Raw genomic sequence first — 16,266 nt, forward strand, 5'->3', positions numbered from 1 at the left:
TTATACTGAACAAGCATTTTCCTATCGTATTGCCTGAACCGTTCGAATCTTTACCAGTTTGATGGAGAGCAGGTACCCCAGACTGTGCAGAATGGTAAACTCAGCCACACAGAGATCTTGCTAGAGGTCCCCTAATGGAAGCACAAAGCTTCCAAACTGTGACTTTGGGTGGCTGGCTTTTGGAATATCCGAGGAAATCAAGTCTACATTATTATTATTATTAAAAATGCCTCACAACGGTCCATTTTCTCCTAAGTATGGACACAAATAGAGCATGGACTCTGGGGCCAGAGAGTGAGTTCAAATCCTAGCTCTGCCATCACTTGCTACGTGACCCTAGCAAGTTAGGTACCTTTTCTGTGCCTGAGTTGCTTCCTCTGTAAAAATAGGAGGATGATAAGCATATACCGATTGCGACCAGTAAGTGAGATATTATGGAAGGTGCTTAGAACACTGCCTGCCTCACAGTAAGCATCCACCGATGTTATCTGTTGTTATTAGCAACTTGTAGACACAGAGCCTGGCGTCTGCAAACAGTATCAGCCTCTCCAGGAGCCAGGGCAGAGTCCTCACCGGTGTGGCGTTTCCCGAGTGGCCAGCAGGGGCCGCCATACACACCCTTCTCTCCTAACCCCCCCAACTACTTGAAATGTTAAAGGCGCTGAGAAGGTCCCCACCACAGGAAGCCTCGTGTGTTTACCAGTGGACTTTCTCCACTGAACAGGGACTTCTCTGGGAGGAAAGGCCTGACTTCCTGCTTCCTCAGCACTGGAAGTGACCCTGGCCCTAAGAGATGCGCTAGAAATGTGGAATGAATACTCATTCCTTCAGATCTTTAAGTGGCTTTAAATTTCCAATCCCTTATGAAAATACAAACCCCTCCAGGAACAAAATCCTTAACAAACATCTTAGCAGCAATCAGTGAGCCCTGAGCTGAGGACGAGTGGCGACGACGTCCCACGGCTCACACTTCTAGCACATGCCACACCATCTAGTGCCACAATCACAGAGCAAAGGCAAAAGCTGTCTATGCTGAAATACGGTCTAGAAAAAAAAAAAAAGTAAAGAATAAATGTATTTTTACACATAAAAGTATGTTTCTAAAATGCTTACCTTGCCTCATAAATGAGAGGGCTTTTTCTTTTAAATTCTCAGTCAGTTGTTTCTTTTTAGTCAGGTAATCCAAAACGTAAATGTTTGGAGCAAAATTTATCATGTTCTGTTCACCACAGCCATAAGGCATTCGAATGAGTGAGGCTAAGCCACTGATGGAAGAACCAAGAATATCTCCTGAAAGCACAAGATGTTCATTACATTCAGCAAATCCTCGGTAACTGTACCTCCTGGTGGCAGAGAGGTGTCCACTGAGAGCAGAAAGCATTTGAAGCAATATTACTATTCCACTGTGTGGAACATAGTATTTATAGAAACTTTACATCAAGCTTTTAGGAAGACTGGTCAAATAAACGACAATACAGTGGTACTGAACTTGTAGATTATGTGACAAATTAGGAGACTCTTAGCTCAAAGATACAGTACAGATAAGCAAAAACCAAGTTTAAAATAAAATTTCGGAACAAAAATGTCAGGAATTGCATTAGGAAACCATCGTTCTTACATGGGAAAGAAATGTTTTATTATTAATATTCTTCACAGAAATAGAACTTTATTTTGATTTCCTTACTAATACACTACAAATTCTTGAGAAGTGATGCTTTTCAGGGCAGGGTTGTGGTATTTTTCAATGTGCTCTATTTATCAACAACAAAGTAGAACTAACAAGTATAAGCGTTTCAATAAATCTCAGGATCAAAAGGGTTAAAAATATTCTTCAAAGTTAGTAATATAAAGCGAAACAAAACACACGCTTACCCACATTCCTCTAACCACAGTCTAACACCATAACTCAAGAAAATAAGTAAGAATTTAGAAATGTAAAGGCTGAGTTCTAATTCTGACTTCACTATGGTTGAACTGTATAGGGAAGAATATTCGTCAATGTGGTTTATTTTAGAAACTTACACCAAAGTCCAAATACCTAGTAAAAATCTGCTCCAAAAAAAATGAATCCAAAAAAGATCTTCAGGTGGGTAGGCTGCAGCCATGCTAGCGTATGATGTCTCAAACTTTAGATATTAACACAGAGAAATAAATACCACTGCAGGTTATGTTTTTTATTTTTATTACAACTGTAGGTTATGTTTTTAATATTCAAAGTGAACATAAACTTAGACTCTCAAAATCCAAAGAAGCAAGCTAATATTCACACATCTGGGCTACCAAATAGGTTTTTTTTAAATATATAAATACCATATAAAAATAACACCTGAGGGGCTTCCCTGGTGGCACAGTGGTTGGGAGTCCGCCTGCCGATGCAGGGGACACGGGTTCATGCCCCAGTCCGGGAGGATCCCACATGCCGTGGAGTGGCTGGGCCCATGGGCCATGGCCTCTGGGCCTGCGCGTCCGGAGCCTGTGCTCCGTGGCGGGAGAGGCCACAGCAGTGAGAGGCCCGCGTATAACAACAACAACAAAAAAAAACACTTGAAAAACCATTATCTAAATCAAGCTTTAAGATTAAACCTAAGAGCACTTCAACAACAATAGCAGATTCATTCCAACATAAGGAGCGATGGTACACACTTAAACTTCAAGGTTTCTTCCCTCCGTGTGTGTGTGTGTGTGTGTGTGTGTGTGTGTGTGTACCACATCATCTCCCAGCATCCTGGCACTGTGGGAGATTCTTAGGCAGAATGTATTCCCCTAAATAGAAAGCTTATTTAATTCTTTTTAAGAATTATATCTAAGTCTCCCAAAAAACGTCCTCTCTAGAGGAACTGGTTGTTTGAGGTTATAATAAAAAGCATTACACTTGCAGGGGAGATTTAAAAGAACCTCTGAAAAAGTGCCTTAGGTCCTGACACCTCAAAGATCTAAACTATTGGGTTGGCCAAAAAGTTTCATAACATCTTATAGAAAAACCCTAACGAACCTTTTGGCCAACCCGATATTTAGATGTCATTCATCTAAATATTTCTTTCAGTTATTTGCAAAGCACAACCACATAAATAAACCATTTGTGTGGAAGCTCTGTCTAATAGTTGAAAGGACTTTGGGGTTACCAGAAGGTGACTAGGAGAGGGTGACTTAGTCAGTGGGTAGCTTCAAACTGTAAAGGGTATTTGTGTCTGCACAGGGAACTGCTAGAGGCAGTGGTCCTCAACCTCTGGTTACCAGAAGCACTCGTGGAACCTTTTCAAAACATACATGCCCTAGCCACAGCCCAAGAGATTCTGACTGAGTAGCTCGAGAGTGGATCCCAGATATTTGTGTATTTCCAAAGCTCCACAGAAGGGATATTCACCAGTGGTCGAGAGCCACAGAGACAGAACAGCCATACGACAGTGTGGTCTGGCTACTCAAAAGAGTGGTCTCCGGGCTTCCCTGGTGGCGCAGTGGTTGAGAGTCAGCCTGCCGATGCAGGGGACGCGGGTTCGTGCCCCGGTCCGGGAAGATCCCACATGCCGCAGAGCGGCTGGGCCCGTGAGCCATGGCCGCTGAGCCTGCGCATCAGGAGCCTGTGCTCCGCAACGGGAGAGGCCACAACAGTGAGAGGCCCGCGTACCGCAAAAAGAAAAAAAAAAGAGTGGTCTGCACACCAGCAGCATCGGCATCACCTGGGAGCTTGTTAGAAATGCAGAATCCAAGGCCCCACCCCAGGCCTACCAAGCCAGAATCTGCCTTCACACAAGCTCCCCAGGTGATTCACATGCACCTTGAAGACAGAAGAACTGGTCCAGGACACACATCTCACTTGCCTTCCTACCGTAATCAGTGGTTGGCACCAACTAAAAACTTCTTGCAACTTCTTCTCATTAGGATTAAATAAGAAAATACACCTAAATAAGGACCTACTTATAGCACAGGGAACTATATTCAATATCTTGTAATAAACTATCAACTATTTTGTAATAAACTACTCTTTTTCAGAAAAGAATCTGAAAGAGAATATATGTATAACTGAATCACTTTGCTATATACCTGAAACAATGTAAATCAACGATACTTCAACTTTAAAAAGTATTTAAAAAAAGAAAATATACCTACAAATAAATGAAAAATATACAGTATCATATACAAATAAACCAGTGGCGACGGTGATATAATCTGTTCTTACCAATTGCAGTGATCTGAACTCTCTCACTACCACTCACTATATGAGGAGGAAAGGAGAAACTCAAAGTTTTCAGAGTAGTTTGTAGCTTGCTGTCGGTCAAGTCTAATAAGATGGATTGTGAATATGATTTTTCTATTCCTTCAGCCTGTTGATAAAAAGGAACACAATTAACATGGTCCCTACTCATCTGCTTACAGAGAACTATATGCAGATAATAAGTCAATCATCTGGCCTGTATATGGTTAGGTAAGTACCTACAGTGTCTGGATTATCGCTCCAAATCTGTTAACAAATGTTCCCTTTCTCATTAAATTAGTCAAAACATTTCATAGAATGGCAATGGAAATGATAAAGGAGAAGATGAAAAGGCGATGAGAAACCCTCTGAGGTAGGTCCTTTTATTATCCAAAGACAGAGGTTAAATACCTTGTGCAAAGGCACCCTTGACAAAGGTGGGATGAAACCCGGAGCTGTCTTACTCCGGAACGCAAGTGCTTATCTACTGTGCTGAGTTGTCTTTTTGTGCATACTGTCTTCTCTGTAAAAACCTACCAAAACCTCTTCTACCTGTACTGAGGAATTCCAAAATTCAAAATCTACGTATCAACTTGGCATGATTTAATAGGATCCCAATGTCACACAGACTGTAAATGTAACTTGCCTTAGAGTCGTACTATAAATTTAAAGAAGACGTTGACAATTACCTTTAAAAACATACGTGATATATTTTTACATTCAGATGAGAAAACCATTAGGCATTACCAGGAGGGTGGAAAAGATGACCTAGTCAGTCTTGAAAACAAATTTAACCAAGAGAAAAACCACCTTCTGTTGCCTTTTCAATTATATATTTCCATTCTATTTATTTAGACTTCAAGTATTTACCTTCACTAAAATCCTCTGGGTGACAGCATCGGAAGCAGCAGGTGAAACAGCTGTGACTGTGATGGGCATTTCCCCCAGACGTGTTGGCCTGACCGGGAAAAGAACAGTTGCCCCATCCTCACTGGGAACCAGAACTGTCTGCTGATGTCCTGTGACATTTATTTCATTCGAAGCCATTAGAATATCAAACGTGTCACTTTTCTCAATGATTACCTTAACCTGGAAGAAAAAACCATCAAAGGTCTTGTATAATAAATTGCTCCCCAGTAAAATGTGGCTCTAAGTGCAGATAAATCTATGAGGCCTGAAACTAGAGAAAAATAAGACAGAAAGGTTCAGCCAAGGAGAGGGTGAAAGGGTGTCAGGAAAAACCTAGTTTCTTTCCTACGCTTCCTCCATCTACCTCAAGACATGTGGGGAAATGGCATTCTTCAGTGCCATTTCTAACATTAAACTCCCACTAACATTACATTCTCTCATTTTTCAAAGCCTGAGTGGTAAGGGTGTACCCAAAAAGGTTATTTCATGTCATGGTACTGCCACCAGCCTGACTCATCTAAGTCATCCTGGGACACTAGTCCCATCAGAAAAGGCTGAGGCAAACAGGATGAAACGGTATTACATTCATTGAGAGCCTCTGCTAAAATTATTCCAAGAAAAGTATGACTCAGACACTAGTCCTGAAACACATGTCGGTTGTAAACTTTCATAAAATATGTCAAAGTTGCCAGGCTTATCAAGAATCCCATCTCTCTGGGTCTTAGATTTTATGAATTGTTTTCCCATTTATTTTCTCATCTGTTTCTCAAAATATTTCCTACCTGACAGATGAGTAAACTGCAGTTAAGTTATGGGCTTCCCTGGTGGCGCCGTGGTTGGGAGTCCGCCTGCCAATGCAGGGGACACGGGTTCTTGCCCCGGTCCGGGAGGATCCCACGTGCCGCGGAGCGGCTGGGCCCGTGAGCCATGGCCGCTGGGCCTGCGCGTCTGGAGCCTGTGCTCCACAACGGGAGAGGCCACAACAATGAGAGGCCCGCGTACCGCAAAAAAATAAATCAATAAAATTAGAAAATAAGAAACAGTTTACTCTCTAGACATAGTGCTTAAAGAGATTATGGCATTTTCAGGTAATAAGGTTAATTACAATCCCTCCCTACTCCGGGAGGAAAAATCATTTCGTTAACACCACTGCAGGCACAGTACAAACAGTGGGCCTACCCCTGCCTTACAGGGAACTGACTTGGCTAAGGAGACACCGGGCCATGACTCAAAAGACAAAGCCTTGAAAACAGAATATAAACACAGGGATAAGCACAACAGCATGGGTGAGATTCCTCAGGAAAGACACCTTAGTTTCAAACCGGGTCTTGGAAGGAATCCATTCTTGCCACCTGCAGTGGGCACAGAACAGCAGCGAGAAGCGGCAACACATTGTAGATGTGGGAGGAGAGTAGGGGAAAAATGCAGGGGGGTGGGGCAGGAAAGAGAAAGACATGCCGCAGAGATGAAGTTGCATGACTAAAGCAGAGAACCCGTGCTAGAAATTAAGGCAAGGATGCTTGGGCACGCTAGCTATATCCTTCGACATTAACAAGCAGAAGAAATTGTGGGCAAAGTATGGCTATTTTCAATCTCCCAGAAATGTATAGAACGCTTAGATGCCCAAACACTACATAACCCAATCCCCGCATGTTTTCTTCATTTTTTCCTGAAGTGTAAATGATGATTAGCGTATTACCTCAGTGGCATCTTTCAAATAATTGAATATGGTTACTTCCAAAGCAAATTCTTCACCTCTGATAACAGAGTAGGGAAGATTCAAAAAAATGAAAAACGGCTGGAAGGACTGGAGCTGAAAAGAACACAATGGATACAGATTTTATTCAAGTCCAAGTGCTTCACGCTTTACGCAATTAAAAGCAAATCTCACAAAACCTGTGACGCTTATGACTAACTTCACATAGAAATGTCCACTTGCCTACCAACAGAAAGCAAACAGCAACCTACCCCAAACGAACGGGGGCACACTGATTTATGTTATTTAACACAGTACCCACTACATTCTATGAAATGGCTACTAGGAACCAGGGACTTTACACAAATTATTTCATTTAGTCATTACACCTATGTAGGCAGGTGTTTTGATCCTATTTTACAGAAAAGAAATCTGAAGCTCAGACATCTCTGTAACCGGTACAAGTTCACACGGCTGCAAAGTGTAGGAGCCAGAACTGGATCCCAGCATGTCTGAGGCCACAGCTAAGTCTCTCTTCCTCTACTCTGCCACGTTGATTCTACCATTCTTCTTCTAAAGCCACTGGCCGAATGAAACAGCATCTGGTTTAGACTCATGTGAAAAGTCTAACCGATGGTTTGCCTGCTACCCTGTGCTTCCTCATTGGTCACCCAACTCTGATAGCATCGGCGGAGCTTCTCACTGACAGCAGTTAATCCCTGCTTAGAGGTTTATCTGGACATCTGTGGAAGTGTCAGACTGTCACCATAGGGGGCTCTTGGCACTTAGTGGGTGAAGGTCTGCGTGCTCAGGACAGTCCCAGAAAAGGAAGAATTGTTCCGTGTCCCTCATGATTCTTGAATGTTCCTTCATGTAGATGAAGTACCTGCTTATAATGACCTGGGCTTACAACTAATTCCAACATATACGTAAACCCAAAACACCTGTCAATGTACAACTATTTGGTAAATCAAGAGGAAACTACACTTTGTTTTGGAACTTTATCAAAACTTGTTCACTATTTCAAAACTTTACATCACCTCAGGCAGCGCCACTCAAGGTTCTGAGTTGCGAAAACAATACACGTATATCAAACTGGATGTACAACTGTTACACAGAGGGTGATTCTATGCACAGTGTAAATATTCACATATGTTACTATGCCTTCTAGTGCAACTAGGCCCGGTCACTTACATACTGAAAAGTATATTATTTTATTATACATTACTTTCCTTTTATTTCTCCTCACTATTTCACTTAGGGCATCTTATTGATTTTTTAAAAATTGAGTGTGCAGGTATATTATATTTTCCATGCATTTCATTTTGCATAGATGGTAGAGGGACGAAAAGCATAGCTGTTATAAAAAGCTGGCTTCAGGTATGACAGAGGTAAAAGCTACTGATCTAAGACCAGTCATGGTCATTACATTCCCCTTGTCAGTGACGGGTTTAGGAAGCGACATGAGATGTAATTTGACCGAAGAGATGTGAAGAAATGTTTGCTAGGGGACATTTTGAGAAGTTCTGCTTGTCCTTAAAGAGGGATGCACGGAAATATTCTCTCTCTTCTTGGCCTCTGGAAGGGGTTGGACTCAGTCCATAATAAACTTTGTATCCAAATCTTAATACAGAGCTAGCATGTTTAGCAGTTTAATACAGCTCACATTCTAAAGTGTAAAACAGATGAAAAACAAGAAGGAAACGCCAAGGAATCTCTAAACTGTGATCTACATCATCAGCAATCACTTGTTTTAAATCCATCGAGGAGCCGACACTTTCTTCGCTTCGTGGCACTGTACCATTTATCAGCAGCCCTTTAATACACTACCTCCACTGGAGCAGTTGTTAGTCCGAGACCTAAATCCTCAGAGATCACAAAAGCAGTTGCAACCCAAGAAGTGATAGAATCAGGTACAGTAACTTCGAATTCTTGGTAAGTCCTGGAACTGAAGCCAAGATAAACATAAAAGTCACAAAACCGAGAACTGACACATTTCAAAACTGGCCAACATAACCTAAAACCATGGTTAGGAAGAATTTTAATTTTCCAAATCATTTACATATCTAAATTTTTTTAAAGGTTTAAGCCTAAAACAGTACACCCCAAGTTCTCAAGGAATAGGTCATAATAAGGTCATAACACTGCAGACTGATCCGTATTCCAATAAAATCTTTCTACAATGTCTATATCTTCAGAATAAATATCATTTTTCATAAATTTTGTATAGATAATAAATATACTTTTTCAAACTTAACTCCAATTTGTTTCTCTCGATATGCGTAAAAGTTCCCCTCTTTATCCTAGTCTACGCTGTTATTTGTTTTTTGAGGTTTGACTTATTTCGAGTTTCTGTAAATAGTTGACTCACGATATGTGTAGATTTCATGATTTACCGTTCAGTCATCACGCCAGGTAGCACAGAGTTTGTCAGCTAAGCTGAATCCCTTTCAGCATCCACACCCCTACTTCCTGTGGCTCACGGGGATGTTTTATGAGGAGCCACAAGGCAGGGGGAATAACCATGAGCGCTTCCCATCCCAAGGCAACAAAGGGATTCTCAGCAATCTTTCCCCAAAGAGAACCACAAGACTTCAGGGAAGTTAAAATCACCCTTCATCAGCAAAAGGCCAGTCTTCTCCACGATGGTACTCTCACTGCCACAATTCACATGCAGCTTTATTAAGTACTATATTTAAATACAATAAATATCGTTCTAAAAACAAAACTCTTGGTCCATTCAGTTCTTTACCACTCTATGTTTGTACCTAAGCATCAGAAACAGGGCAAAACTTACTTAAAACTAAGGCCACACAAAATATATATGGGCAAAGAACTTTATAAACTTTTACCCCATGCTGGTGTCTAGCCAAATCCAAGTCTCTGGAAAATGCTTTCTGACACGTGGACTGCTACCCGAAGAGAAGTCATGAAAATCTACCAAGTATCCTTCATTTTCCTCCAAAAACGCTATATGGTCATCTAAAAATAAACACAGACAACTGTCAGGAAAAAGTCACTGTAGACAATGTTCATAAACCCAGTCCACAGAATCACAGCACCTCTCAGCTGACGGGGCCTTTAGAGTTTGTCTTGTCCAATCTTCTCGTTTTACAGAGGCACCTGAGACCCACAGAAGTCACGTGACTTACCCTAGTCACATGGCCACTATGAAAGAGCCAGAAAAAAAAAAAAAGTTTGATGGCCCTACAACCAATACCTGAAAAACTACCTACAGTTCAGCTGCTAAGAAATAACCTAAATCACATTTTTAAAGTTATCTCCAATTCTGCTACTCTCCTCTTCTTAGATCCCCAGTGCTGATTGCCTTTGGCTACACCATCCACAAGACGCTAAAATCATCCAGTTTATTAGCTTCTTTCTTATAAAAGAGGCAGGCTGACGTATAGACATACCTATCTCTATTCTTTCAACTTTTCTATAAGCCTAAAATTATTTCAAAATGAAGTGTAAAAAGAAAATTATACTCTAGAAGGTACCAAAGATACCAAGATGAAAGTGATGAGCTCCACCCATTGTCTATGGAGGAGGTGGACAAATACATGCTAAGAGCGATAGCGCACACAGGCCAAGTGTCCACCGTGCAGAGAACAGGTGACTTTACAGCCTCTGCACAGTGGACAGGGTACGGCTAGGGGAGAAAACCCATTCTGCGCTGTCTTCTACATTCCATTTCCTTACGCCTCCGGATAAAGAGTATCTCATACAAGAGAAAAAAAATAAGCTAAGTACCAAGGCATGTCCGGAATATGACAATGTGTGTTAGGGAAGAGTGGCATAAAATGAGAACAGAACAAACGCTTGGGTCCAGATTTTTAAATATCAGTTATCCCGCGCTGAAGGATTTGGACTTGATCGTTTAAGTAATGATGGCCTACTGAAGGTTTTGAAACAAATTAGAAGCACGATCTAACCCATGTTTTATAATGGTAACTCTGGTCTCAGTGCGAACAGTGGTTTAGAGCTGGGGGGAATGAGGCAGGAGAAACAGGGGGCTCCCGCGGCACCCAAGGAGGCACGCTGCTGAGCGAGAGGAGAGGAAGGACAGCCTTGAGAAACGACCGTGCTCTGCCTCTCAGCTGGATGGCCTCTGTGTGCACCCACGGGCAGGCTGTACCTCAGCATACTCCTCTGTGTGCTGGCTTGCCCCACTAGACCCAGCTGGAATCTCCATTGCCTCCTACACGTCAGGCATGCAATTAATATCATCTACTGAATAATGAACAAACTGGATCTGAGGGATAAGACAGTAGGTAATTGCAGACTTGTGAGTGCCAAACACGTGCTACGCATTTTACATCCTTTTGGATGTAACCTCCTCACAACCCTGTAATCTAGGTAATATTATTATTCCTCTAATTCAGGGAGACACCTGAGGTTTAGGGACCTTAATGAATTTTCTCAGGATCACAAAGCCAGAATTCAAAGTCAGAAGTATTTAACGGCAAGTTCCTTTCTTAACCACTCTGCTGTTCCACATCTGACAGAGAGAGGAAAGAATTAAAGATGAGTTCCAGGTTTCTGATGCAGACATGTGGGTAGATGATAATTTCATTAACAGAGATGTGGAATCATATCAACTCAAGAGCTCATATATCAGCCAAATCATATTAGGGAAAAGTGATGCTTTGTGACATATCAAAGTTAAGGTTATTTTGGGGGCATCAGGGTGCAGAAACAGGGGTAAGGTAAACAGTCAGGGTGTTCCAGAGTTGAGTTTAATGGGAAAGGTGTCATGCAAGGACAAGGGACTAGGGAAGAATTCAATCACTTGAAGGTTTCTAGCAAGATAATATGCTAGTAAGAGTATCAGGCTTCTTCTGTTACAGTGAGAAGGTAGAAGGGTCTCAGAAAAGGTAAAGATTACAATAAGTATTACTAACAATAGAATGAGTGGGAACATGTGACAGAAACGGGGAATTCATGGATAGAAACTATGATAGCTCTGTGGCCTTTCAAGATGATTTCGTATGATTTTACCTGAAAGAAAAGAGAACAACTTCTAGAATTAATCATCCTCATTTATACATTTCCTTCAGTCAAAATGTTTTACGACTCCTTCCTAAAAGCACACTTCTTTTAATTAGTTGGGTGGTCAACTCTATTTAGCAATCCAGGGAACTAGGATGTACAGATGTGACTCTGCCCGCAAAGAACTCAGATTGAGGAGACAAGTGCGTGCGGGCGTGTGTATGTGTGTGTGTGTATCGACAGCACACTTTATGACATCTGGGCTATTTTCTAGGTGAACAATAAAAAGCTAGAGAACAAAAATGTTTCAAAACTACATTGCCCCTTTTAACTGATTCCAAAATAACACCACAGTTTACAACACAAATTGGAGGCATAAGATCTTCCAATATGTCCAAAAATATAACCATGTCAAAAAATTACAGAGAGCAAATGGAAAGCATTCATTACAAAGATCTAGACAGGAGGTGAAAAACACTCCATGTCATGGTCCAGATGTACTTTCAAGTACATTAAACTGCAAACACTGTAGGATAAGAGAACAGAAAATGAAAATTACAATATTCATGTTCAGCCAGAAAGTATTCATACTTACATAAGTAACGATAAACACTTGAGATGAAAGACTTAATTACTTTAAAAGCACTTTGTCAGATTTCACTTACAAACATCAATGAAATCCTTCACAAGGTTTGCATCTGTCAACACCCAGAGGCCACACTCCTAGAAAGAATAATTTTAATTTTCTTTTAAAATAAAAGTTTAAATGTCCTCTAAATTGTCAGACTCCCATACTCCTAACTCACTCACCCTTGCTCATTTGTTTTTGTGTAGCATGTGAAAGTAGTTCCCTTTCTTTTTTAACTCCTGCTCATTTTTGAGAGTTTAGGTACATACATGAGTATACATTCTCTCTCTCATACCCAGACACAGACATACACACACACACACACACACACACACACACACACACATACACACACACTCTCTCTCTCTCTCACATGAAAAAAGAGACACTTCCAGGTCAAGGAAAGTGATATAAAAGAAAGAAATTATAATGACAAATTCCATTATTTGTCTAATGGTGAATTTATTCATTTGCTTTTAAAACTTGGAAGGGTGACTATCTTTCCATTTCAAATTACACTTATATAACACACTTAATAAAAGGTTAAATTAAATAAATTGAATAAGAAGCTAACATTTCCAAATTTAGATAATTAATTCTGAAATTAACTTTGCAGCAGTAAAATATATTAATACCTTTTCAAATTATAGCAAACTAAACATACCTGAAAGACTGCAAAAGAGTTCATGAACATGCCTAAATAATATCCTGTGTTATAAAGTTCCAGTTCATGGACCACCTAAGGAAAGATAAAATATACGGAATGAATGCAATCATATCAACGTGTTCTGCCCTCTCAACAGTTCTGATATATACCTTAGGTAAGAGACAGCCCATATGCTTATCAAATTTGAAAATGACACAAATGGAGGAATAATGAATATGTAACTGCCATGTTCATAATTCAATCAGCCAAAATTACACTTCTTTTTTAAACTTGTTTTTATTCTGTTCAGCATTCCAGAATGCCTAAGAAGTGTGGGCTTGTTGACAAGACCAACACATAGAGATCAGCATTAAAAATGACTCATACTTTTGACAAAGATAAATGGGTTCAATTTGATAGCTAACATAAGTTCTAAAAAAATGTCAGTTAGGGACTTCCCTAGTGGCACAGTGGTTAAGAATCCACCTACCAATGCAGGGGACACAGGTTCGAGCCTTGGTCCAGGAAGATCCCACATGCCATGGAGCACCTAAGCCATGACTCATACTTTTGACAAAGATAAATGGGTTCAATTTGATAGCTAACATAAGTTCTAAAAAAATGTCAGTTAGGGACTTCCCTAGTGGCACAGTGGTTAAGAATCCACCTACCAATGCAGGGGACACAGGTTCGAGCCTTGGTCCAGGAAGATCCCACATGCCATGGAGCACCTAAGCCAGTGTGCCACAGCTACTGAGCCTGCATTCTAAAGTCCACGAGCCACAACTACTGAGCCGGCGTGCCACAACTACTGAAGCCCGCGCACCTAGAGCCCGTGCTCCGCCACAAGAGAAGCCACCGCAATGAGAAGTCCACGCACCACAACGAAAAGTAGCCCCCGCTCGCTGCAACTAGAGAAAGCCCGCACACAGCAATGAAGACCCAATGCAGCCAAAAATAAATAAATAAAATTTTTTTTAAAAAGTCAGTTAACTAAATTCTTTAAAATAACACAAAGAGACAACTCACAAAAGAGGAAACGCAAATTATGAATAAGCAGAAAAATATTCAACCTTATAGATAATCAAAGTGATGCAAATTACATCAATGAGATAGCTCTTCAATAACGAGATATTTGCATGTATCTGATTAGCAATGCTACTTTTTAAGAACAGTACTCATTGCTAGCAAGAGTGAGTAAAATAGGCTAAAAGAGTGAGTAAAATTGGTACATATAAACACAGAATAAGAATATGACCCAGCAATTCCAATCCTACATATATACCCAAAAGAACTGAAAACAGGGACTCAAAGAGATATCTGTACACCAGTGTTCATTGCAGCATTAGTTACAATAGCCAAAAGGTAGAAGCAACCTAAGTATCATCAATAGAAGAATAAACAAACAAAATGTGGCATATATACACAATGGAATATTATTCAGCCATAAGAAGAAATAAAGTTCTGATACATGCTACAACATGGATGCACCTTGAAAACATTGTGCTCAGTGAAATAAGGCAAACACAAAAGGACAAATATTGTATGATTCCACTTATATGAAATATCTAGAATAAGCAAATTCAGAAAATCAGAAGTAGATTAGCAGTTACCAGGGTTGCTAATGGAAGCGGGTAATGGAAAGTTATTGCTTCATGGTCACAGAGTCTCTGTTTAGAGTGATGAAAGTTTTGGAAATAGACAGTTATGATGGTTGTACAATATTATGAATGTAATTAATGCCACTGAACTGTACTTCTGAAAATGGTTAAAGAGGCAAATTTTATGTTATATATATTTTACTACGGTAAAAAAAAGTTAAGATATTATACGCTTTTTGGTAACTATTTTGATACATTTCCCTTATTTACATTAGCATTAAGACTGACAGACTAAGACAAAGATGGGGGAAAATTACTAAAGGTTCTAAGTTAAGTTTAAAAACACACCAAGTTTAAAATTAAACACCCAAACCACTGCTTCTGCTATACTAACAATACCACTGCTACATCCATGTTAAGTAAACATGGTGCTAGAACAAGTACCAAGGAGAAAATAACGGAATGAGAAAACAGAAAATTTCATAATATCTCAACAAGCTAGCCAATATAGTTAGCTCAACTATAGACAACAGAGCCAGAGCCAGATAGGATGGAGAGAAAAGGTTTTCGTTCCATAACTCCAACTCTGCCACAGAACACCAATATGTGCAAGATGTCCTTCTGCTGACATTCAGGTGCAAATCTATGGAATTATCTAGGAAGAAGCATCTCTTGCATAAAGGAGTCCTCCTTTTCTCACTGGCTCAGTAAAAGGCACTGTCAAAGCTGCAGCAAGAGAAGTCTGGTATCTGAAAATTAGTCCTGGAAGATCTAGGACACTTAAATTATTCCAAGGCATTCAAGAGTCTCTGGGTATCACCTATAAATTTAACAAGAATGAAAGAAACCAAAACAGTCTATTATCATAGGCTCTTGACTCCCTCCTCCAGAGCCAACTCTGGAGAAACAATAAAAGCAAGCAAGAAACTTGGATGAGTAGAACAAGAAAGCCCACAGGAGAGGGAAGGGTATCTCGATTTGGAGTGCTGGAGGAAGCAGATGGCAGAAAGCTGCTACAAATAGCAGTCAGATGACGGTTGGAGGGAGGTTTTTAAATTCTGCTCGTGCTTCTCTTCAGAAGGTAGCCTCAGGACAATCATTCCTTGCAATTTCACTGCCAAAACCAGCAGCCAGCAGGCAGGCAGTGTGGCCAGGATAATACCAGGTGAGCACCTCTGCCCTTCTGGTGTGAGAGGGTGAGGAAACGTGAACAGACCTCTGGCCTTCAAGCACTCACTCTTCCTCCTCTACTCCTCCAAACCCTCAGAGCTGGGGTCATCACCTCAGGAGACCACGGCTTCCTGGGCTGCTTTTCCCTAAGAGCTTAAAAGTGAACCGCTGAGTGGAAGGGGACAGCACACTGGGAGGATCAAGAGTAGTTCTCAAGTCCCTGAAGTTCAACCTCTCGCCTCTCTTTAAATTCACAAGACATACACAGATTGGAACCTGGTGTTCAGCCTTCCCCAACAGACATTATCAGAGTAGCAGCCAAATCAACTAGCCATCCAATGAGTATAATTTCCGTAAAAGACATCCAGCTGGACAACATACAACGTATGAAGCAGAATACTGAAAAGTCAGCTCAAGACTTTAAAATAAACA

The 16,266-nt window shown here is 40.7% G+C and overlaps 1 protein-coding gene across 1 annotated transcript in view; it reads right to left on the reverse strand.

The window, feature by feature from the left end:
* The window catches only part of CD109 (CD109 molecule), a 113,073-nt gene that overhangs the window by 26,275 nt on the left and 70,532 nt on the right, over window positions 1-16,266 (reverse strand). Inside the window, exons 16-23 of the mRNA XM_065888660.1 lie at window positions 13,082-13,156; window positions 12,455-12,512; window positions 9,650-9,779; window positions 8,628-8,745; window positions 6,801-6,914; window positions 5,063-5,281; window positions 4,178-4,322; window positions 1,114-1,290 (exon numbers count right to left, since the gene is read on the reverse strand). Coding sequence (XP_065744732.1) covers window positions 1,114-1,290; window positions 4,178-4,322; window positions 5,063-5,281; window positions 6,801-6,914; window positions 8,628-8,745; window positions 9,650-9,779; window positions 12,455-12,512; window positions 13,082-13,156 — 1,036 coding nt within the window. The remainder of the gene's footprint in view (window positions 1-1,113; window positions 1,291-4,177; window positions 4,323-5,062; window positions 5,282-6,800; window positions 6,915-8,627; window positions 8,746-9,649; window positions 9,780-12,454; window positions 12,513-13,081; window positions 13,157-16,266) is intronic.

The sequence above is a fragment of the Phocoena phocoena genome, chromosome 12, assembly GCF_963924675.1.
Source record: "Phocoena phocoena chromosome 12, mPhoPho1.1, whole genome shotgun sequence".
In the NCBI taxonomy this organism is placed as follows: Eukaryota; Metazoa; Chordata; class Mammalia; order Artiodactyla; family Phocoenidae; genus Phocoena; species Phocoena phocoena.